Raw genomic sequence first — 23338 nt, 5'->3', positions numbered from 1 at the left:
TTGCCAGCTTTTGAAGGCTGAGCATCAGGTTCTAGGTGGTTTATTGTAGAGTTTACCATTTCCAGAGTGGAAGTAGGATATGATCACGATGGACTTCGTGGTAGGATTGCCATTGCCGCGAACGTTTGATGCGATTTGGGTCATTGTGAACTGATTGACTAAGTCTGCACACTTTCTGGCCATGAAGAAAACCAATGGAGCAACGGTTTTGACTAGGATGTATGTGAGGGAGATAGTCAGATTGCATGGTGTGCCTGCGAGTATCGTGTTTGACAGAGATTCCAATTTCACTTTGGTGTCCTTGAGGGCATTTCAGGCGGATATGGGCACGAAGGTGCATATGAGTACAACCGATCTTCCTCAGATGTACGATCAGTCAGAGAGGATAATCCAGACTTTGGAGGATTTACTAAGGATGTGCATGTTGGATTAGAATGGCCATTGGGCAGATCACTTGAGCTTGGTTGAGTTTTCTTACAACAACAGTTACGAGGCGAGTATTGAGATGGTTCCTTATGAGGCATTGTACTGGAGGCCTTGTCGTACACCGTTATTTAAATGACCCGACCCGTTTTTTTTTGTAATAAATAATCATAATAATAATAATCTAAACTAGTGGTCCCATACCCAATAACTCCTAGCCACAAGCGCACAAGAGTGGATAACATAAGACAATACCATTAAACCAATAAATATCCAAAACCAATAACCAGTATTATTCATAACAATTAAACCAATAATCCAAACAACATGAATCAAAGAACGAGCAACCCTAACCACATTCTAATGATTCAACTCTAGCAACCTAGCAAGACCAGACAACAACCAATCGAGTCACTAGAAAATTGTCCTCTTCATTGCCTTGATTCGACGATCACACTTTGCCTTTACCTGCACCACAAACACAAATTGAGATGCATGAGTATTTTATAAACACTCAGTGAGGCAATCGTCCCATCTACTAGGCTATGCACACAAACAACTGAGATACCAATGTCCAAAACAAACAACAAACAAGACATATAAACCAGGAAACAAGTATCGTCTTCGCTGGAAGGGAGGTGTCGACCAATGCTGCTCCATGGTGTCAACCGACACTCTCCTGGTGTCGATCGACACTGACTCCACAGACGCGATCTGCTTGAAGCCGAGAGTCGAATCTCGCTTCTCATCACCTCCAATCCGTCCAAAACTCAATCCCAAAGCCATATGAATCCGTAGGAAACTTATAGCAACCGTAACAAGCAAAAAAACACCACAAACAACACCAAACAAGCAAGCAAAGGAAATCTCAGGTTTAGATCAACCATGGTCATGCACTCACCTCTTTTGCAGGAATATTTTGACCAAAAATGACGAATCCAACACCTTAGGAAACTTTCCCTTCGTTCATAGCTCTAGATCTCCACTCCACAGAAACAAATCTCTCAAAAACAGCTAAGAATCTCTCCAAAAAGCCTCCAACTCTCAACAACACTCTTCTCTCTCTTTTCTCCATGTTAAGCGGTGACCAGAACCCACGACTAGGTCGACTTTTCCCCTTAAATACTCGGTTTCAGGGTTTTCCTTAAATCAAACCGACTAATATCGACAATTAAAATTGAACTCGTCGAACCAGAAATTGCTGGTGTCGACCGACACCATCTTTGGTGTCGATCGACACCTATCCCCAAAACTTACAGTTTGGTTCATGGATGTTACAATTGTAACGCCCCGACCGCCATCTCTTAGTGAGCCCCATGTCCAATCCTAGTTCATGGGCCCACTTTCCTTAATGGGCCACGTCCTCTCACTAGGACCGTGAGCCTATCCATGTTCGACGGTCGGTTTGCTATGTCCAAGAGGTTTTAAAGACTTGTTACCGTCCCTACAAATCACCACATGATCTTTTCCTTTGTTTTGACCTCACTCGCACAGTTCCGACAGTCACTTCCCGAAAGGTCACCCATCCTGAGACTACTCCAGCTCAAGTACGCTTAACTTTGGAGTTGTCTCAGGACCCTTGATCGAAAAGATAAGTGTATTTTGGGGACATAGGTAGCAAAATTAATTCTTTTAAACCTCTCCGCATGTATTTGAAATCGGGGTGTCACAATTCACGCCTACTAACAGATTAAAACGTCCTCGTTGTGCACTAACACCGTCACCCCCGACGGTGTGAGTCCACTCGACTCCACACTCATCTCACTAGAAAATTTTAATCATATAGTTACGATTTTTTGCTACGACAAAAATTATAACAAATATTAATTACAAATAGTTACAAATTAGTAACGAATTTATAGTTAATAAATATAATAGCTAATTGATTACTATACGTAGTTATATAATGACAAATAGTAAAAAAAAAAAAATTGTAACAAAAATGCTATAAATTTAAAAATAAAAAATATTATAACACTATTGCACACAACACACAAATTGTAGTAAACTTCCAATATTTTTTCCAAAATATTCGCAATAAGCAAGAGTCGAAGACTTGGAGAAAAAAACACAATAACATTCACTTTACCTTTTCCATCTTCTTCTCCTCTCTCTATTCTCGATGTCTCCGATCTACACATCCACTGTCACCGTCGCTATAACTGAACCGTCTCCCGCACCCTCCTTCCCTTCGACCATCTCCTCCACCTCCCATTCCTCCTCTGACCCACCTCACCCGAACCCTAATCACCTTCAATCTACCATACATGCCTTTCTCACCTATGAAACTCGAATTGGAGATTTCCCTTCAACAAGATAATTATCTTCAGCACGAAAACGTCTTAGGTCCAGGTAAGTCTCGTTCTCTCTTGCGCTTTACAGATTGCTACAATTTTCTTATATTTGGGTTTTTTTTTTTATTCTGATGACTTAGTTTGAGACTTTTGAGGTTGATTTGTAGATTTTAAATCTAATAGGAATCAAAATTTCAGATAAATTAGGGTTTATTAGTTTTGGGTTTAGATTTGGGAGTGATTTAAACCAGTTTGTGTGTTGTTTGTGTTCTGTTCCATAAAACAAAACTCATATCTTCTGTCCCATAAAACTTAAACTGACATTATGTTTAGTTGTTTGTGTAGCTCCAAAGGAACTATTCTTCACTTTTAATCTTCTTCTTCGTGTCACTCATGGTGGTTTTCTATTTTGCAGGGAGAATCTGAGACTCAACCCTCTATTAATCATGGCATGTTTGGGACTTAGCCACAACCATATAGACGTTCGTACATATGTCTAATAAGGCCGAGTCTCACCATGTTACATGAGGAAGAGAAGAGGCATGTTCATCTAAGGCCCATACGATCATGAGAAGTCTCTAAATATCTCTTATAGCCGTTAGGAGATAAGAGGAGGAAGAGTCACATGTTCACATGTTTCGTCCTAGGAGACTAGGAGTGGTCGCTATCAGCATGTGGATCAACCCTCTCTCTCTCTTTTTGTCACTATCACCTAGGTATTCAAATGTAAAGGGTTAAATCCTAGTTTGTCTCCCTATTTAAAGGTTTGTGCCTACATTGTAACACAACCATTCTAATAAGATTCTCTTTACACTTTCATTCTCTTTGCCTAAACTCTCTATTTACTTCCGCTAAATTCAACATGGTATCAGAGCATGTTTCTCGATCTTGATTCTCTAAACATACTTTTCTTATTCTACTAAATTCTACACTCGATTCTTTCTATTCCACTATTCTTAAAGCTTTAACCGATTGGATAATATTCTAGTTCTCGCTATCTTCTTGTTATGGAGAACACGAAACCAGTCGTTACTCCGGTAGTACTGAAAGGTGCAAACTACCTATTGTGGAAAAGGACCACAAATACCGCTCTTAGTGGCCGGGGACTATGGATCCACTTAAAAACGGACCAACTCCCCAAGAAAGCCAACAAAGAAGACGGCAAAAAAGTGAAGGAAGAAGACAAGGAGGCTGAAATCGAAAAGGAAGTCAAGTGGTTCCAAGAAGATCAGACCGTGCTTGCCATCCTTTGAAACTCGCTTGACGCACCCATCCTTGAAGCATACTCATATTGCGAGACGGCTAAGGAGTTGTGGGATACGCTTGCGAATGTGTATGGAAATGTGACTGACTTGACTCACGTCTTTGAGGTCAAGAAAGCTATCAAATGTCTCCATCAAGAAGACTTGGAGTTTACGAAGCATTTTGGGAAATTCAGGTCCCTATGGGCTTAACTTGAGATGCTTCGACCAAGCACAATAGATCCGGCAACCCTCAATGAGAGAAAAGAGCAGGACAAAGTCTTCAGTCTCCTCCTCACTTTGAATCCAGCGTTCAATGACCTTATCAAACACATACTACGAGGCGACAAGCTCCCTAACCTTGAAGACGTGTGTTCTCAAGTACAAAAGGAACAAGGTTCATTAGGGCTCTTTAGTGGGAAGGAGGACCTAGTCACCGCCAACAAAGGAGTCTACAAACAAGAGGAAAGGAAAGTGGTGGTGTGTGACCATTGTAAGAAAAGAGGTCATGTGAAGGACAAGTGCTGGGTTTCTTCACCCTCACCTCAAACCGGCCAAGTTCAAGGCGCATCTCTCTCAAGGAGGGACAAACGGACAAGGATCCGGTGCTGCAAACCAAGGAAACGCTACTGTCATGGTCGCATCCTATGGGGACCATGTGAGAAAATCAGACCTAGAGGCCCTCATTCGATCCATTGCAACACTAAAGGATTCTGGTACCACCTTCTTTGCTTATAAACCTAGTAAATCGCTTGTTGTTGACTCTGGTGCTTCTCATCACATGATAAGTAATCCTAGTCTATTAAACAACATAAAACCGGCCCTAGGGAATGTTATTATTGCAAATGGAGACCGTATACCTGTTAAGGGAGTAGGAGACTTGAAATTATTTGATAAGAACTCCAAAGCTTTCTTTATGCCTAACTTTACTTCAAACCTCTTATCGATAAAAAGAGCTACTACTAATTTGAATTGATATACTATTTTGGTCCTAACAGTGTGCACTTTCAGGATATTGAGACTGGAAAGGTTCTTGGAAATGGAAATGCTAATGGAGATCTCTATGTCCTAGAGAAAATTACACCAAACCCCTCTTCTTGTTTTTCTTTTAAAACTAGTCTTGTTAGTAGTTCAAGTGATGTTTGGCATGCTAGATTAGGACACCCTCACTCTCGTGCATTTGAATTAATGATCCCTAATGTCTCATTTGATAACTCAAGTTGTGAGTCTTGTATTCTTGGGAAACATTGTAAATCTATTTTTCCTAAATCTACTACTATTTATGAGCATTGTTTTGATTTAGTACATTCTGATGTGTGGACATCCCCTTGCTTATCTAGAGATAAGAACAAGTATTTTGTGACTTTTATTGATGAAAAATCTAAATATACATGGATCACATTTTTACCATCTAAAGATAGAGTATATGATGTCTTTGCTAATTTTCAGAATTATGTTACTATTCACTTCAATGCCAAAATAAATGTACTAAGGTCGGACAATGGAGGAGAATACACTGGCCATAGATTCAAAGAACACTTAGCTAAGCATTGCATCTTACAACAAACAAGCTGTCCCTACACGCCCCAACAAAATGGCGTGGCCGAGAGGAAGAATCGCCAACTTATGGAAGTTGCACGATCGATCATGTTTCACACACATGTTCCTAAAAGATATTGGGGAGATGCTGTGATGACAGCTTGTTACTTGATCAATCGGACACCAACCAAAGTTCTGCAAGACGTATCTTCGTTTGAGGTATTAAACCAAATTAAACAATCTTTGGATCACTTACGCGTGTTCGGCTGTGTGTGTTTTGTCTTATTCCCAGGAGAACAAAGGACCAAACTAGATGCCAAAAGCACCAAGTGCATGTTCATAGGCTACTCAACCAGTCAGAAGGGTTACAAGTGCTATGATCCGACCACGAGCCGTTTACTTGTCTCTCGTGATGTCAAGTACATGGAGCATGCTGGCTATTTTGAGAAAGGCGACTGGAATGATTTGAAAGATCTCTCTTGTTCATCCAATGATCGATCTGCAAGCTTGCGGTTCCTTCTTGAACATCTTGGCAATACCACTACACCGGTTTCTCAAGGATCCGACAAGGCGATGTCACCTAACATAGCAACTATACCGGTGGACTCTCCTTCCTCGAATATGATTATGTCTACTACTCTGAAGGCAACTCCTGACTCACATCCTACTAATTCTTCCAACTACACTGGTGGTGATGAGTCTCCTACCATCTTGAGTCCCTCTTCCTCCCTTGGCGACCAGCCGATCATCCAAGAGGAGATTGTTCTTGTACAACCTCTTCGCTGCAGTGAACGCGTCAAGTCTCATCCCTCCACATGGAAAAACAAGTGTGTGTATTACAATAACCAAGTCGTGGCTCATCCTATTTAATCTCTTTATTCGCTTTAACTTCTACCCTCAGACTTCCAAGCCTTCATTAGCAAGATTGATGAACATTATATTCCTCAAACTTATGATGAAGCGCATGAAAGTAAGGAATGGTTGGACGCTGTTCAGGATGAAACTGGTGCTATGGTTCGCAACCACACTTGGGATGAAGCTGACTTACCAAAAGGCAAGAAAGCTGTTAGCTCTTGATGGGTGTTCACCATTAAATACTTAAGCAATGGTGACATCGAGCGCTATAAGGCTCGCCTGGTTTCTCGGGGGTTCACTCAAACGTATGGAGCTGACTATACGGAGAATTTTTCACTTGTGGCCAAGTTACATACTGTGCGTGTTGTTCTCTCCCTTGCCGTAAACCTTTCATGAGATCTTTGGCAAATGGATGTGAAAAACGCTTTTCTTCAAGGGGAACTTGATGAGGAGGTTTATATGACACCGCCTCCTGGGCTTAAAGACATTGTGGCTCGGGCAAGGTCCTTCGTCTCCGCAAAGCCATCTACGGTCTCAAGCAGTCTCCTCGTGCTTGGTACCACAAACTGAGCTCTACCCTCAAGACCTGCGGTTTTTGATGCTTTGAGGCTGACCATACTCTCTTCACTCTTCAAGGACCTCTCGGCATTGTTGTGGTTCTTATCTATGTGGACGATATAATTGTCTCCACTGATGACAAGGACGGTATACTCGAAACTAAAACCTTTCTTAAATCTGTGTTTGATATTAAAGACCTTGGTGAACTCAAATATTTTCTAGGCATTGAAATTTGCCGCTCTCCGGAGGGTTTATTTCTTTCTCAAAGAAAATATACACTCGATATCTTAAGTGAAACAGGGAAACTTGGTGTTAAACCGGCACTTACTCCACTTCCTGAGGACTATCAGCTCAAGCGAAAGGGGGAGAAGGTCAAGGATAAGCCATTGGATCCATTAGACGAGCCATATGAAGATGTTACACGCTATCGTCGTTTGTTAGGTAAGTTAATCTATCTTACGATTACACGTCCGAACTTATGTTATGTTGTGAATCAGGTAAGCCAATATATGAAATCTCCAACCAAGTATCAGTGGAGTGTGGTGAAAGAATCATAAGTTACATCAAAGGGAGTCCATGCCAAGGCATTTGGATGGGAAAGAACTCAAGCACTGAAATATTCGGATATTGCGATGCGGATTATGCTGGTGACACACTGGATAGACACTCTACCACTGGATATTGCACGTTCATAGGTGGTAACTTGGTAAGATGGAAGTCGAAGAAGCAAAAGGTGGTCTCATGTTTAAGCACGGAGGCAGAGTACAGAGCGATGAGGAAGTTAACAAATGAACTCACATGGCTTAAAGAACTTCTCAAGGATCTTGGTATCGAGTCCAAACAACCGATCACAATGCATTGTGACAACGAAGCTGCAATTCACATAGCTACCAACTCAGTCTTCCATGAGAGAATCAAACACATTGAAGTAGATTGTCATAAGGTCCGAGAGAAAATTGAAGAAGGAGTGACACTTCCATGCCACACCAAGAGTCAAGACCAATTGGCAGATATCTTCATCAAGGCTACATGTCCTAAGGTTTGTGAACACATTCATAGTAAACTTGGACTAGTAGACCTCACACGCTCATAATCGACTTCTCTAACACATGGACATCACACTATTTTTCCCTTAACATAGTTTTGTCCCATGAGGTTTTCTATGTTAAGATTTTTAATGAGGTGATGCTCCATGTGCTCCAAGCTTAGCCATTTCATTAGGCTAAGCTTGAGGGGGAGTATTGATCATGGCATGTTTGGGACTTAGCCATAACCGTACGGACGTCCGTACATATGTCTAATAAGGCCGAATCTCACCAAGTTACATGAGGAACAGAAGAGGCCTGTTCATCTAAGGCCCATACGATCATGAGAAGTCTCTAAATATCTCTTATAGCCGTTAGGAGATAAGAGGAGGAAGAGTCACATGTTCACATGTTTCGTCCTAGAAGACTAGGAGTGGTCGCTATCACCATGGGGATCAACCCTCTCTCTCTCTTTATGTCACTATCACCTAGGTATTCGAATGTAAAGGTTTAAATCCTAGTTTGTCTCCCTATTTAAAGGCTTGTGCCTACATTGTAACACAACCATTCTAATAAGATTCTCTTTACACTTTCATTCTCTTTGCCTAAACTCTCTATTTACTTCTGCTAAGTTCAACACCCTCAACAGTCTCATTCTCTTCTTCATTTGTGTGTTGGTTATAGGCTGAAAATATATATATATATATATATATATATATATTTATGTTTGCTCTTTTTTTTTTTTTACAAACCTGTCATGTTTTTTTGTGGTGAATCTGAATTTTAAGAATATATTTTTATGCCAGAAACTTCATGTTTGGTGTCGGGTTTCTAATTGGCAGTGGCACTTGGGGAAGATACAATCTACTTTTGTTGATGATGTGTATGTATTGTTGCCACTACTGACGAGGTAAGTTCCTTTTAACTTGTTTTAAAATTTTATATGATATGTGATTGTCTTTAGGCTCATTTGGGTTTGAAAGTTAAACCATTAATAATGGAGATAGAGCAGCTTTTCTTTTCTAAAACTGCTGAACTTTGTTTCGTATCTTCTTGTGTGCTCCAAGTTCTAGAGATAGAGAAGCTTCTCTTTTCTTCTAATCAAAAGGCATGTTAGTATTTTGTATAGTTAGTTAGTACATTAGTGTGATTGTTCTTGTTTTTTTCTAAACGTTTAACTACGTTACAGGTTTTTGCATTGAGAGATAGATGATAGTGAAATTAAGCATCAAACTTGTTTAGTTGGTTTGGTTTATGAAACATCAATTGGTTAATCGTTAGTTGTTTGATTTCCTGCTGGTTCATGTGTTCAGTTTCATGTTCAAGGCTTGTCTTACTTGCAGTTACCATCTATTATTCATACTGGTACTTGTTTTTCTCTTATTTAGATCATGTTCAAGACGTATAGAGCAAATAAGAGACAAATTAACTCTTCTATGATTCACAACTTTCAGGGTAAGTATTTGTTCCCTTATACTCTTGTTAAACCTTTAAGTCTATAGCTATTGATACATTTGTTTAAACTTAATTTGGTTATATCCATTTGATTCTCAGAACCTCCTCATATAAGTAATTGGTATTCAAGCTATGTATATGAATCGCCGATGCTAGATACAAGTAATGGTTCTGAATTCTCTGATTATGGAGGAAGTGTGAATGTATAAAGGATATGGAATTGTTGAATATATATCTAATATCTATGTACAAACTATATTCTGTTTCAGTTGGCTCATTTGTGACTGCTTGATGTGTTTCTTGTTTTCATTTCCAGCTCTAGTTCTCCTACTCAATTCACCATCTGTAAGTAAAACTCTTTCAATCTTAGTTTCAGTATCATGAATCAATGTGTGTGTGTGTGGAAAATATGCAGTTTGTTGATGGCTGTCAAAGGTATTAGAAGCACAGTGAGCAGCTGAAAAGAAAGACTTGACATTCATTATCACAGAGTGTATCAAAGGTTGTTAAGGATTCTGGTGTTATTCTTCCAAAACTTTGTTACAAAAATTAGTTATTTATTTTGTGTAATGTAACTATGTATTTAAAATCTGTTTTGTGGAATGAATGTTCTCCATAATTTATATAATGTTTTTTATATATTATTCCAATTAAATAAATTTTGTAAAACAGGGGTCAAATATACAAATCTATATTCAATTAAATTTATATAGCAACAAGTTAATGACAACTACCCTTGAAGCTTGTAGTGAGCACTTAGCCACAACATTTTTGTAATGTTTTGTAACTAATAGCTACTAATACGTTTGACGGTAATTGTCTCAAACCGGCGTAGATAATTGTATCAGTTAGTAGCAAATGGCGACAATTTAAGTTGTCTCTAATCTGTGGTTATTTGCGATGAATTGCGATAAAGGGTCAGTTTGTGATGAGTAAATTAATTACTAATTTTTTGTGTAACAAATCTGTAAAAGTTTATTTTTGGCTACGAAATACAAGTAATACCTACACAATTTTTTGTAACTATAAAACACATTTTTACTAGTGAGCCCCATGTAACGCCCCGACCACCACCTCTTAGTAAGCCCCATGTCCAATCCCATTCCATGGGCCCACTTTTCTTAATGGATCTCACGTCCTCTCACTAGTGAGCCAATCCATGTTCGACGGTCGGTTTGCTACGTCCGGAAAGTTTTAAAGACTTGTTATCGTCCCTACAAATCACCAAATGATCTTTCCCTGTGTTTTGTCCTCACTCGCACAGTTCCGACAATCACTTCCGGGAAGGTCACCCATCCTGAGACTACTCCATCTCAAGCACGCTTAACTGTGGAGTTCTCTCAGGATCCTTGACCGAAAAGATAAGTGCACTTTGGTGACATAGGTGGCCAAATCAATTCTTTTAAACCTCTTCGCATATCTCTTAAATCGGGGTGTCACAGTTATGCTGGACTCAGGTGGGGGAGAGGACCATATATGGTGCTAAATTTGTTCAGGAGACCTCGAAGGAGATTTGGGTTCTAAAGCTGAACATGAAGGAGGCTGAGGATCGGTAGAGGAGTTATGCTAATAGGAGGAGGAAGGATATTGAGTTTGAGGTGGGTGATAGAGTGTACCATAAGATGGCTATGTTGCGGGGTCCGAACAGGTCATTGTCAGTTACTAAGTTGAGTCCAAGGTACATGGGTCCGTTTAGAGTGGTTGAGCATGTGGGACCTGTTGCATATAGGCTGGAGTTGCATGATGTTATGCGCGCGTTCCACAAGATGTTCCATGTGTCTATGTTGAGGAAGTGTCTTCACAAGGATGATCAGTTGTTGGCTAAGATTTATGAGGATCTTCAGTCTAACATGAATTTGGAGGCGAGGCTAGTGAGGGTTCTCGAGAGGAGAGTCAAGGAACTTCAGCGGAAGAAGATTCCTTTGATGAGAGTCATGTGGGACTGTGATGGAGTGAAGGAGAAGACTTGGGAGCAAGAGGCAAGGATGAAGAAAAGATTCAAGAAGTGGTTCGAGAAGCAGGTTGCGGCTTGAACTTGTCTAGCCTTGTCTCAGTTGCCGTTGTAGTTGTGGGGTGGTGAAGTCCGAGACTGTAGCGGAATGGAGTATTCCAGCCCATCACTCTTGATACGTGACTGAGAAGAGGTGGTGTTTGGGATACGTGATTCCGTAAAGCAAACTGCTGAAAGTGGAAAGTTTCTAAATATAGAAGTTTCAAAAGTTACAACAGTTGTACAGGAAACCTTGGCTAACGGTGTTCAGTCTGGTCGGAGAATTTGCGGGCCTTGATGACGGTTGCACAGTGGTCCTTGGCGGATGGACGGTACTGCGGGTTCAAGGATGAATCCTGGTCGGTGGGGAAGAATTGTAACGCCCGCAAACTGGAATCCCGGCTTAGAGGGTTCATCGATAGATGCAGGCTGTGTATCGATTGATGCATGGTTTGTTTTGTGCGGAACGACTAAAGTGCAATGTGTGTTTGGCTGCGTTTTTGGGTTTGGAAACATAATGGGTCGACTGTTCGAGTATTTTAGCCAAACTCGATGCCACCTTCTCTTTTTTTAGTCACTTTGTCGTTCTTGAGAGTGAGAAAAGGAGAGAAAGGTTTCCTTTGAGGTTTTGTGAGTTTTTGGTGCCGTTCTTGAGAGTTTTCTTCTGTGGGAGTGAAGATCTGTGATTGAAGACGTGTTGGGGACTTGTTGTGGTGTGTTTGGTGGATATAGATTCAAATCCGTCATTCTTAAGGTGAGTGCATGACCATTGCTTATCTGAGCATGAGATCTATGAGTTCTTTGCGTTTTTCTGTGATTTAGGGATTGTTTCTCATTGTTTGTTACGATTTTCATGCTTCCCTATTGCTGATTTTAGTGTGGATGTGGTCATGGTCGATTGGTAATGATGGGAGACGATTCTCGGTGAAGAAAGCATTTGGAAAATTGATACTAAGACAACTGCATCGGTCGATGCAGTCACAAGGATTCGCAAACAATCGAGACAATGCATTGGTCGATGAAAGGAGTGCATCGGTCGATGCATTTAGGGATTTGGAGAATTGCATCTGTCATTACAAGGTGTGCATCAGTCGACGTGAGGCGCGATGCATTGATCAATGTGAGGCGCGAAGCATCGATCGATGCAAAGCGTGCATTGGTCGATGCAGGGGGAGTTGCATCGGTCGGCACAAGGCGTGTGTGGGTCGATGCAGTTCTCAACTGACAACGCTTTGTGGTCTGGTTATGTATGTTTTATTCTGATTGTTGTTTGTGCTTGAAGTTCTTATTGCTTGTATGTATAGCCCAGCAGATGGTAGGATTGCCTCACTAAGTATTTCTGGTAATACTTACGCTTCTCTTTTGTGTTGTGGCGCAGGTAAAGGTAAAGTGTGATCATGGAATCAGAACAGTAAAGAGTAGGAAGTTCTAGAGGCTTAATTTATTGTGATCTAGTTGTTGTTAGGTTGCTAGAGTTGAGTCATTAGAACATTGTAGAATGCTGGTGTTTGCTTCTTAACTTTGCTGGTTTGGGTTTATTTATTAATAAGGATATTTTTGTTGTATTTGCTATTGTTTATGTTATCCGATGATATTGGGTGTTGTTAGGTTGTTAGTGGGTATGAGACCAATAGAGATTTATAATAAAAAATTGGGTCTATTAGGGTTTTTTTAAAATATATAATATTATAAAATGTATAGAATTAATAATTTTTTACTATTATTTTGTAACTAATATGTCCAAATTTACGTAAATATTTCCCAGCGTTGTACAACATGGGTCACTATCTAGTGTTAGGTATTTTGGTTATCCAGTCTGTTCTTAATTCGATATCAGTTCGATTCCAATTCTTTTGGTTCTCAAGTATAGTATCTATTTAATTATTTCGACAGTTTTAGTTTAATTCAATTCATTTTCCTCTTTCAGTTCATTATTTTAGTTGAGATAGTATTTAATACTCTCTTCGTTTTTTTACTTGTCATTTTAGAATGTTTCATATGAATTAAGAAAATAGATCAATGTTCTATTATACCTTTGTTTGACTATTCTAATTTTCAAAGATTTAATTTTTTTATTTCTTTAATAAGGAGTAAATGAGATAATTTCCTAAAAATAATATTGAAAGGTAAAATGAAAAAAAAATTAGGTTTAAAATGGCAAATATTTAAAACAGAGTACTTTTTAACTTTTATTTTATTTAAGAAAGTAAAGTCTAGCCCACTTAAAAGTCTTATACGATCATCCCCGCAAGCTCTACTTAAGCAGAGATCCACCTAATTGGGCTTTTTCAGATGATAAAACAGGCCGCTAAGAGATAAAATTGCTGATACCTATCATTCCCACTAACGGCAGTCACTGAAGTTGATAAAAATCAAAGAGACCATCGAAGAATGATTTTTTTTTTTTTTTTTTTGAACAACAAACAAAGATCCATTAATAAACTTAAGGTTCAGTACAATATAGGCTCAAGGCCCTTTTAGCCAAACGATCAGCTTGAGTATTTTTGTTCCTAGGGATAAAACGAAACGACACAAACTCGAAATTCTTGGTGAGAGAGAGGACATCGTGTAGAGTCCCATGAATCTCCTTAATCTGGATCTTCTGATTGCCTGGACCAGCGTTTGCGAGTCGGAGGCGAAGGATATAAACTTGATGTTCGATTCAATTGCAACTCCAACCGATGTTAGAGTTGCTAGTGCTTCGGCCATCAGAGGTGAGAGGATGTGAGACGAGGGTGCGGAACCTCAAATCTTGACTTGGTTTTCTGGGGTTCTGATGATCCAGCCGAATCCTGCGGAACCATTATCCCTCCATGCTGCATCCGTGAAGCATCGAAAAATACCAGGGGGATCCGGGGATTGGAGAGTAGGATTAGGGTGTTAGGTTGGGGCTGTGGGGTGGAACTGTGCCGTCTGCCACTCTCGGGCTCTGATTAGAGCGATCAGTAAGGTTTCCTCTGCGGTTTGTTGTTTCCTGCTGAAAATAAGCTGGTTACGGGAGGTCCAAATGGACCAGATGATCCATGGTGAGAGAGGTCCTGATCCAATGCCTGTTGGAGGTAAGCAAATGAGCTTATTGGATTTTTCTATACCCTGAAAAACGGAGGTAACAGTGTCCAAGGATATTTGTTGATGGAAAGGTGCGATGGTCCAAATTGATCTGGCATATGGGCAATTGAAGAAAAGATGGAGGATCGATTCTTCGTCATCGCAGTGGGGGCATGCAGCTGTCTCCGTTATGTTCCTGTATTTTAAGTTCGAGCCAACTGGGAGTGCATTTTGAGCCATCTTCCAGATGAGGAGCTTCGATTTTGGGGAGGTTTTGAGATTCCAAATGTTGGTTTGCCAATTGAAGGAGTTTTGTTCTGGATGGTTAGTTTGATCTTCATCGTCAACAGAGTGATCTGATTTTGTAGCTTCGAAGTAACCAGATTTTGCAGTATAAACGCCATCCTTTGTTGGTAGCCAGGCCCAGGTATCTCTTGCCCCACTTGAACTTGGTTTAAGCTTAAGAATCATATCCTCATACATTGGTAGTATATTCCTGATGAGTTTCGTGTTCCATTTGTTTGTGTGAGGGATAATGAGGTCAGCAACATTTAGGTCATGCGAGGCTTCATTTGGGGGTCCCATTGGACCTGATGGTGAGGATAGAGACAGCCACGAGGTTCGCCACAGAGGTATATTTTCTCCCGAGCCAATTAGGACACCAAGGTTTGCCTTCATGAGGTCTCGTCCCAAACAGATGCTTTTCCATCCATGTGAGGCTGACTTTGGGGTCGGGGCTTCCAGAAAAGGTATAGAGGGACAGTATTTCCCTAAGATCACTCTTGCCAGTAAGCACTTTGGATTTGTTAGGATTCTCCAGCTCTGTTTTGCCAATAGAGCTTTGTTGAAGAGTTTAATGTCTCGTAGACCTAAGCCCCCTGCTTTAGTTGGTTTCGTCATTTTCCTCCAGGCTATCCAAGACATCTTCTTTTTCTCTGTTTTTGCATCCCATCAGAAGCGTGTCAGAGCAGATTGGATCCGTTTGCAGAGAGATGCCGGGAGATGGAAACACGTCATGGTGTAGGTTGGCATCGCAGTCAATACGGATTTGAGCATTTTCAGCTTCCCAGCTGTGGAGAGGAAGCGAGAGGACCAGCTAAGGGCTCTCTGTTTGATGCGGCCCACTATAGAGGAGAACAAATCCTTTTTCTTTCTACCAAATAATTCCGGTAAGCCTAAATACTTACCTTGTCCACCTTCTTTTGATATCTCAAGGATTTGTTTTGCTAACAGCTTAGTCTCTGGGGAGGTTTTTGAGGAGAAGGTGATGGAGGATTTAGCTTGGTTGATCTTCTGTCCCGAAGCTGACTCATATTTCTGCAATATTCTCCTGAGGGTATGACAGCTACTGGGATCAGAGCGGATAAAGAACATAGTGTCGTCAGCAAAAAGTAAGTGATTCACTCTGGGACTCCTTTTTGATACTCTTAAACCTAGTAACTTCCCTTGTTGTTGAGCTTTGTGACACAATCCCGAAAGTACTTCACTGAAGATAATGAAGATATAGGGGGATAGCGGATCACCTTGTCTGATACCCCGTTGCGGTTTAACAAAGCCTTTAGCTTGACCATTGATGAGGAAGGAATACGACATAGTGGAGACACATTGCATCATCCAGTTTACCCAGGTATCGTGAAAACCCAATTGTAACATCACAGCTTTTATGAAGTCCCACTCTAAGCGGTCATAAGCTTTACTCATGTCTGTTTTCACAGCCATGAAGCATTGCTTTTGAGCTCCCAAAGTCTTCAGATAGTGTAAAGATTCATGAGTGATAAGAACATTGTCTGCGATGGCTCTTTGTGGTACAAAAGCTGACTGGTTTTCCGAGATGCAGCAATGTAGAACAGGTTGTAGTCTCTTGGCCATTAGTTTTGCAATGATTTTGTAATAAACTGAGCATAGAGCTATTGGTCTGTAGTCCGCTATTCTTTGGGCCACACTGGTCTTTGGAATGAGTCTGACATGAGTATGATTGATCTTTGCTGGCAGGGACCCCGAAATAAAGAAAGATTGGACCTCTACAATGATCGCATCACCAACTGAAGACCAGTTCGTTTGGAAGAAGCTGGCTTAGAAACCTTCCGGCCCTGGTGCTTTGTCAGGGTGTATCGAGAAGCAAGCCTGCTTGATTTCGAGGGCTGTCGGCATAGATATCAGCTTTTCATTCATTTCAAGGGAGACATACGGAGTTAGTGCTTCTTTAGCCACTGCAGTTCTTTCTCCTCCAATCGAGGTGAAAATCTCTTGGTAATACTCATAGATTACTCTAACTATCTCGTGTTCCTCATAGACTTTTTCTCCTGAGCTTAACTCTAATGCAGAGATATTATTCATAGCTTTCCTGTTTTTTGTAGCTGCATGAAAGTACCCAGAATTCTTGTATCCTAGGGTGAGCCAGAGTTGCCTGCTACGTTGCTTCCAGTATTCTTCTTCTCTTTTATAAGCTATGAGCAAATTCTGATTTACAGCTTCGATGGTGGCTGGACCGACAGTATCGTCACACATAGCTTCCTCTAATTGATCTTCGAGTGTGGTGATCTCCTGCTGACTGTTTTGGTGTTGAAGTTTACTCCATTGGATTATTGCTAGTCTGCAGAGATGTAATCGGTGATCAATGGGTGCCGCAGGGTCCAGGTTCCATGTTTTATGAACAATCTGGCTAATCTCTGAATTATCTCGGAGTCTCCTGTCATAGCGGAATAAACTCTTATGATGCCGTTTGACAGGGTCAAAAAAAGAAACCAGAGGTCTATGGTCGGATCCTTCAAAGCGCAGATATTCACTTCTACCCGAGGGATAAGCTAGGATCCAGTCACTGTTTGCCATTGCTCTATCCAGGCGACATCTGACTAGATGCGAGTGTCTCTAACCTCTCCAAGAGAGGAAATTACTAGTGTGTTTCAAGTCATATAAATCACAAGCTGACATAAAGGAGCGTAGGTCCGTGAAGGAGCTTTCGGGTCTCCTAGGTCCGCCTGACTTTTCATCGTTCCCAATAATCTTGTTGAAGTCACCGGTAATAAAACAAGGGCATGTTCTATCCCGGACATAGTCCTGTAGGTGCAGCCAGGCTTGGTGTCGCTTAGATTGATCCGGTTCACCATACAGGAAAGTAGAGAAAAATTCTCGACCTTTTGCTTTAATCTTTGTATCTATAAAGTGGTGGCTAGATGTGATGATTTCTAACTCTACACTTGATTGCCAGAAAAGTGCAAGGCCACCCGCAGCTGGAGATTCAGGGGGAGCTAGGTGATGGTGGGGATAATCTAGCCATTGCAGAGTTTGAAAGACTGAGTCAGGTGAGTTTTTAGTTTCCATTAGAAACAGAACATCCGGGAATATTTTCTTTCTAATATCCCGGAGTCTTTGAACTGTTATAGGGTTCCCCAGCCCACAACAGTTCCAGCTCACCATTCTTAAGGAAGAGGGGTTGGCGGTTTCTGAAAATCTGCCTTCTTTTTCTTACTTGCCGGGAGTAGGGAGATTCGGGGTGGGCTATCGGGAGAGGGGTGATTCGGTGGTAAACTTCCTGGGGTATGGCTTCTTTCCTTTGGTGCCTCAGCTGGTTGTGAGGGGGTTTTCTTTTTGTGTGACTTTGAAACACCTGCTCTCGTGGATGTGGATGAGTGATTTGATGGTTTCCTGGGAGACCCTTGGGTAAAGATCCTTTTTTGTGATTTTATTCCACGCAGAGATTGACTTGTTTTCCCTATCTGTTTTTGACTTGGAGGACGCCCTCGAACTTTTTTGCTAGGTTCTACTGTGGGCTTCTGAGGTAGGTCAAGAGCAAATGAGGTGTGACCTTGATCTTCCCCAGTTCTGATATCAGGAGGAGAGGAAACGGGGTTAGGCTTGTTTTTCTGGTTGGAAGCAAGGATGAAGTTAGCAGTCTCTTCCATCATATTTTCTTCGTCACTCTGGAGGACGCGAAGTCTTCTGGCAGCACTTTCAACCGGATCAGGACATGATATATACTGGACAGTAACTTCTTGAAGCTCCTCGAGGATTTGTTCTTTTGATTGGGGAGCTGCTTCCGGTTGGGGTGGTTCAACGGGCTGATGTTTGTCTCCCAGGTCCTTAAATCGGACCGGAGTAGAGGTATGGGGATCAGGGCTTACTAGATTTCTCTCCAGAGGTGGTCTTCTTGTTCTAGACGAGGCCGATGTTTCCTCATTCAGACCTGAAGCTGATCTTTGTTTTTCTCTCCATTGCAGGTTACGGCTAGCGTGTGCAGGTGGGTGAAGATGATCAGAGTGGTGAGATCTCCCCTCACGCCTAGGAGCATATCTATCACTATCGTTGAAACTTCGGTTCTCGTAGCTCCTGGATTTTTGGTTCTGATCAAAGCGGTGGTGGGAGGAGTTTCCAGGTGCCTGGGGAAACTCGCGTGGTGGCAGGAAATGGTCTTGCGGGGTGTAGTAATTCCTGGAGGCAGACTGATGTGAGTTCGACGGTACCAGAGATTTTGGTGCAAGGTCTGCTTCTTCTCTTTTGCCTGATAGCCCTGGGCAACTGCTTTTGCATGCGTAAGGCGGTGACAGTGCGTACAATGATTCTTAAGGTTTTTGTAGTCCAAAGTGATGAGGGCTTCGCTTCCCTCTGCGAATTCGATGATAGTCTCTTTAATGAGAGGTTCCAGTCCGTTTAAGAGCAGTTGGATCAGGACCGATGAGGGAGTGATTTCCCAGTCTAGGATCTCTCCCAAAGCTTCCCCTATGGAGAACACCATTTCCTTTTTCCAGTAATGCTTTGGTAAACCTTGAATCTCGAGCCAGAAGGGGATCTGAGATGGAAAGGACGGGGAGATAACAGGTTCCCAGCGCTGAAGGATGATCATCCAGTGATCGAAATGATACGGTCGGTTAGCCAGCACTTGTAGTATATCCTCCTCGGTTTCAAAGGTGAATTGGAAAATTCCTTGACCTAGATCTGCTCCTGCTGCCTTTCCATGTAGGTTCCAGCGATTTAACAGGAAGGGGAATAGAGCCCTCATACGTTGGATGGTTGGGTTTGTGAGTCGGCCTATAAGAGTGAGAGAATTCTCTTGGATTAGGTCTGTTGTGTCAAGTTCAGGGGCTCTGATTCTCTTGCGGGGTGGTGGAGAGTAACCTCCTTGGATCTCTTTGCCTTTTAGATGGTATGGTATGCGGTTTGTCATGGTGAGGGTGTTGCTTGGGTGGCTGGGTGAAATGGACGCCAGGAGGCGGGAAGAGGATTGATGTAGTGGCTTTTAAAACCGGCTTTAAAGAGATTATCGGAAACAGTTTGAAACGGAGTAAATGCGGTAGGCAAGTAAGACATTCAGATTATCACAAGAGGCGTAAACCAAATTAGGAGAAAGTCCTTGAAGGAGCCTGCCAAACTAGGGTTTGTTTGGGGAGATAAGAGGAACTGCTTCCGTCTTGCTTTGGTCCAGCGGTTAATAAAGATAATCAGCGGTTAAAATTGGGGAGGGTTTGGTGAAATTTAGATAAAAGACTTTCTCATGGCTCCTCAATGTGTCTAGGAGAGAAAATTTTTGAAAATTTGATAGTTTCACGACTCACTACCATCGAAGAATGATTGATACAAAAAAGAACAAAGATTTATGAAGATATATATCAACTCAATTTTTAATTTTTAATTTTTAATTTATAAGAGTAGTACTATTTTTCTACTCGAGATGAGATCAGAATCAGTAGAGTACAACAAAACTCTCTGTCAGATTCCCTCCCACTGAGTTTTGAGGATTCCCCAGAAAAAACAATTTGGACAATAATAATGCTATCATAATTTAATCATACGGTTAATTAATTAATTAATTTTCCCAAAAATAAAGATACCAAATATAATGAACTTTATTTATTTGTGCTCTCTCGCTCATAATCAAAAACACTCGAAGGAAACAAAAAAAATATAAAAATGGAATCTTTGGAACGCTTCTGCTCTGTTGCTCTGCTTGTTATCTGCCTTCTTCTACCTTCAAGCTTAGCTCAACAACAACAACATGAATCAATTAGAACAATGGAGGATTTTTCCGGATACCCAATTCACGAACCGGGTCAATTCGGTTCCATCAACCTCGCTTCTTCACTCTCCGTTGATGCTCAAGGACTGCAAAAACAGGTTCAAAGGAGTGTAATTTGAAATCTTAATCGATTATTTGTTAAGTAGATTTCTAAAGTTTTGATCTTTTTTGTTTTGTTTTGGTTTTAGATAGATGAGCTTTCTAATTTCTCTGATGCTCCTTCTCCATCAGTCACCAGAGTTCTTTATACTGATAAAGATGTCTTGGCTCGACGGTAATTTGAATATGTTGTTACTTGATTGAGTTATCTGAAAGTATAGATTTTTTGTTAATCTGAATCCTTGGTTGATTTGGTTAAGGTATGTGAAGAATTTGATGGCACTTGCTGGTCTTACTGTTAGAGAAGATGCTGTTGGTAACATATTTGGCAAATGGTTTGGCTCTATCTTTGAGTTGCTCATTGTTTCGTTAAGAAGATAAGTTTTTCTTGCTTTGTATGTTTGATTATCTGATTCATTTGATGTGTTGGTTTCATTCTTAGGGATGGTTCAGAACCATATCTTCCTACTGTAGCCACTGGTTCTCATATAGATGCTATTCCATATTCTGGCAAGTATGATGGTGTTGTTGGTGTTTTGGGTGCAGTTGAAGCTATCAATGTTTTGAAAAGGTATATCAAGAATCTTTGGATTATAGAAAGTGAAGTCTAAGATTGTGTCTCCTGATGATCTTTGTCTTTATAAGGTCGGGGTTTAAGCCGAAGAGGTCTCTGGAGATAGTCTTGTTCACATCTGAAGAACCAACCCGATTTGGGATCAGTTGTTTAGGAAGGTACTCTTATTTTGATCTTTATGAACAAATAAAAGATCGATGTTTTGTTTCTTTATTTTCTAACTGGTAAACTTTGTTGATACAGCCGCTTGCTTGCAGGAAGCAAAGAACTTGCAGAAGCACTAAAAACTACTGTTGTTGATGGCCAAAATGTTTCATTTATAGAAGCAGCTAGATCAGCTGGATACGCACAAGACGAAGATGACGACTTATCTAGTGTGTTCTTGAAGAAAGGAAGTTACTTTGCTTTTATAGAGTTGCATATCGAACAAGGACCTATACTTGAAGATGAAGGTCCGGTCAATTTCCCTTTTCTGCATCTAATAGCTTCGTCCTTTTTCTCTTTTTCATTTTATATTAATATCAGATCATATTTGACCACAGGTTTAGATATCGGTGTAGTAACCGCAATTGCTGCTCCAGCAAGTTTGAAAGTCGAATTTGAAGGCAACGGAGGTCATGCTGGTGCTGTGCTTATGCCATATAGGTGAGCTATATTATACGACTGAACTGTCTACTTAATCATTAGTACACTGATTAATGTGTAATGGTGGTTTTCTTAGAAATGATGCTGGGCTTGCGGCTGCAGAGTTGGCTCTAGCCGTGGAGAAACATGTATTAGAGTCAGAGTCAATAGATACTGTAGGAACTGTTGGTAAGTTTTGGCTCACTAGTTTATAAAGAACTTACTCTCTATGGAACTTAATCACAAGATGAATCATGGCGGCTTAAGGTATTCTGGAGCTACATCCTGGGGCTATCAACAGCATTCCAAGCAAATCCCATCTTGAAATCGGTAATTCCTTATGTTCGTTCCATCACACATACTAATAGAAAAAGTTTGGTAAATTTACATGCTTTAACTGAGCTCTTGAGGAAGTTGAGAGTAGTTCTGAGTGTTTTGGTTTTGATCGTTGAGACTAAGTTCCTGACTTACCTGTCTTGTGTTCTTTAAAAGATACAAGGGATATTGATGAAGCGAGAAGAAACACAGTAATCAAGAAAATTCAGGAATCTGCTAACACGATAGCTACAAAACGAAAAGTGAAGCTATCGGAATTCAAGATTGTAAATCAAGATCCACCAGCGCTCTCAGACAAACTAGTAGTCAAGAAAATGGCAGAGGCAGCCACAGAGCTAAACTTATCACACAAGAAGATGATAAGCCGAGCTTATCATGATTCTCTCTTCATGGCCAGGTACTACAAAAGTCCCAGTTTGGAATACAACCCTAAACGTTCAAATGGAGCATCATCAACCCTCTTAGCTTTGCAAGTTTGCGACAAACAACAACTCTTTAGTTACTCCCCTGGAGATACCTAACTCATAACGTTAGAACAATTCAAATTGAAACACTCATAGCCAGTAGATCAGATCTGTTAGATGCATTTGTCTACTTTCTACTATCAATGTTCTGGCTTAGAGTGATTCTGAACTTTGTTGCATTACTATTTCCAGGATATCTCCAATGGGTATGATATTCATCCCGTGCTACAAAGGTATATATACGAACCAGTTAGACCGTGATCTTGATCGAATCAGCATCCCCGATTAAGTTTTACTTTCTGTTGTGTGTGATATTTTGCAGGATACAGCCATAAACCTGAAGAATACTCATCTCCTGAAGACATGGCTAATGGAGTAAAGGTACTCTCCCTCACTCTGGCTAAGCTCTCTTTAGACTGATTCAAACCCTCTTTCCCATCCAGAAGCTTTGCACATTCTCTTTTCTACCTCTTCTTCTCTCTTTCTGCTCAAATATGTATCTTTGACAATGTAAAGAAAAATTCATAAATGAGGCTTCACTTATCAAGTTATATCAGTCGCACAGTATCTTTAAAAGCTAATGTAATTATCAAGTTTGGATACGATACTTCTTAACTAATAAATTTGACGTTTGGTGAAGATGACACAAGTTGTGATATGTTAGTTAGTTCTTAGATTGTGATGGGGAACTAATTTTTCTGCAGCTAATAGTATTGTGGATGGTTTTCAAAAGACACTTTTTCTTTCTTTTTGACTTGTAAATAGAAAAAATTCTTAAAGTGGAAATGTGATTGTTTGACATA

General features: G+C 40.7%; 2 protein-coding genes and 2 long non-coding RNA genes across 6 annotated transcripts; 3 read left to right on the top strand and 1 right to left on the bottom strand.

The window, feature by feature from the left end:
• The first annotated feature begins 2458 nt into the window (after nucleotides 1-2458).
• LOC147921534 (uncharacterized) lies at nucleotides 2459-3536 on the top strand. The gene is made up of 2 exons (XR_015588080.1): nucleotides 2459-2775; nucleotides 3133-3536. It is a non-coding gene; the product is annotated as an uncharacterized LOC147921534 (long non-coding RNA).
• A 10265-nt stretch (nucleotides 3537-13801) lies between these two features.
• LOC147921533 (uncharacterized) lies at nucleotides 13802-17069 on the top strand. Of its 3 annotated transcripts, none has more exons than XR_015588626.1 (10): nucleotides 13802-14439; nucleotides 14521-14855; nucleotides 14959-15177; nucleotides 15384-15597; nucleotides 15678-15819; nucleotides 15921-16055; nucleotides 16144-16278; nucleotides 16421-16664; nucleotides 16786-16820; nucleotides 16924-17069. It is a non-coding gene; the product is annotated as an uncharacterized LOC147921533 (long non-coding RNA). The 3 variants fall into 3 exon arrangements; XR_015588625.1 differs by having other exon boundaries at nucleotides 16900-17069; XR_015588624.1 differs by having other exon boundaries at nucleotides 15662-15819; nucleotides 16421-16678.
• A 227-nt stretch (nucleotides 17070-17296) lies between these two features.
• On the bottom strand, nucleotides 17297-17845 carry LOC147921532 (uncharacterized). Its single transcript, XM_087497726.1, has one exon. The coding sequence runs from the start codon at nucleotides 17843-17845 to the stop codon at nucleotides 17297-17299; it is 549 nt and encodes a 182-aa protein (XP_087353852.1).
• A 2250-nt stretch (nucleotides 17846-20095) lies between these two features.
• Nucleotides 20096-23086, top strand: LOC104760596 (ureidoglycolate hydrolase). Its single transcript, XM_010483547.3, has 12 exons — nucleotides 20096-20536; nucleotides 20627-20712; nucleotides 20798-20872; nucleotides 20980-21108; nucleotides 21183-21269; nucleotides 21355-21563; nucleotides 21654-21756; nucleotides 21833-21924; nucleotides 22003-22065; nucleotides 22228-22468; nucleotides 22728-22768; nucleotides 22858-23086. The coding sequence occupies exons 1-12, from the start codon at nucleotides 20333-20335 to the stop codon at nucleotides 22953-22955; spliced, it is 1428 nt and encodes a 475-aa protein (XP_010481849.1). The 5' UTR covers nucleotides 20096-20332; the 3' UTR covers nucleotides 22956-23086.
• Nucleotides 23087-23338: the final 252 nt, after the last annotated feature.

The sequence above is a fragment of the Camelina sativa genome, chromosome 18 (genome assembly GCF_030686135.1).
Source record: "Camelina sativa cultivar CO46 ecotype springtype chromosome 18, ASM3068613v1".
NCBI lineage: Eukaryota > Viridiplantae > Streptophyta > Magnoliopsida > Brassicales > Brassicaceae > Camelina > Camelina sativa.
Note: the sequence above shows the minus strand (reverse complement) of the source record. Positions and strands in the feature narration are given on the sequence as shown.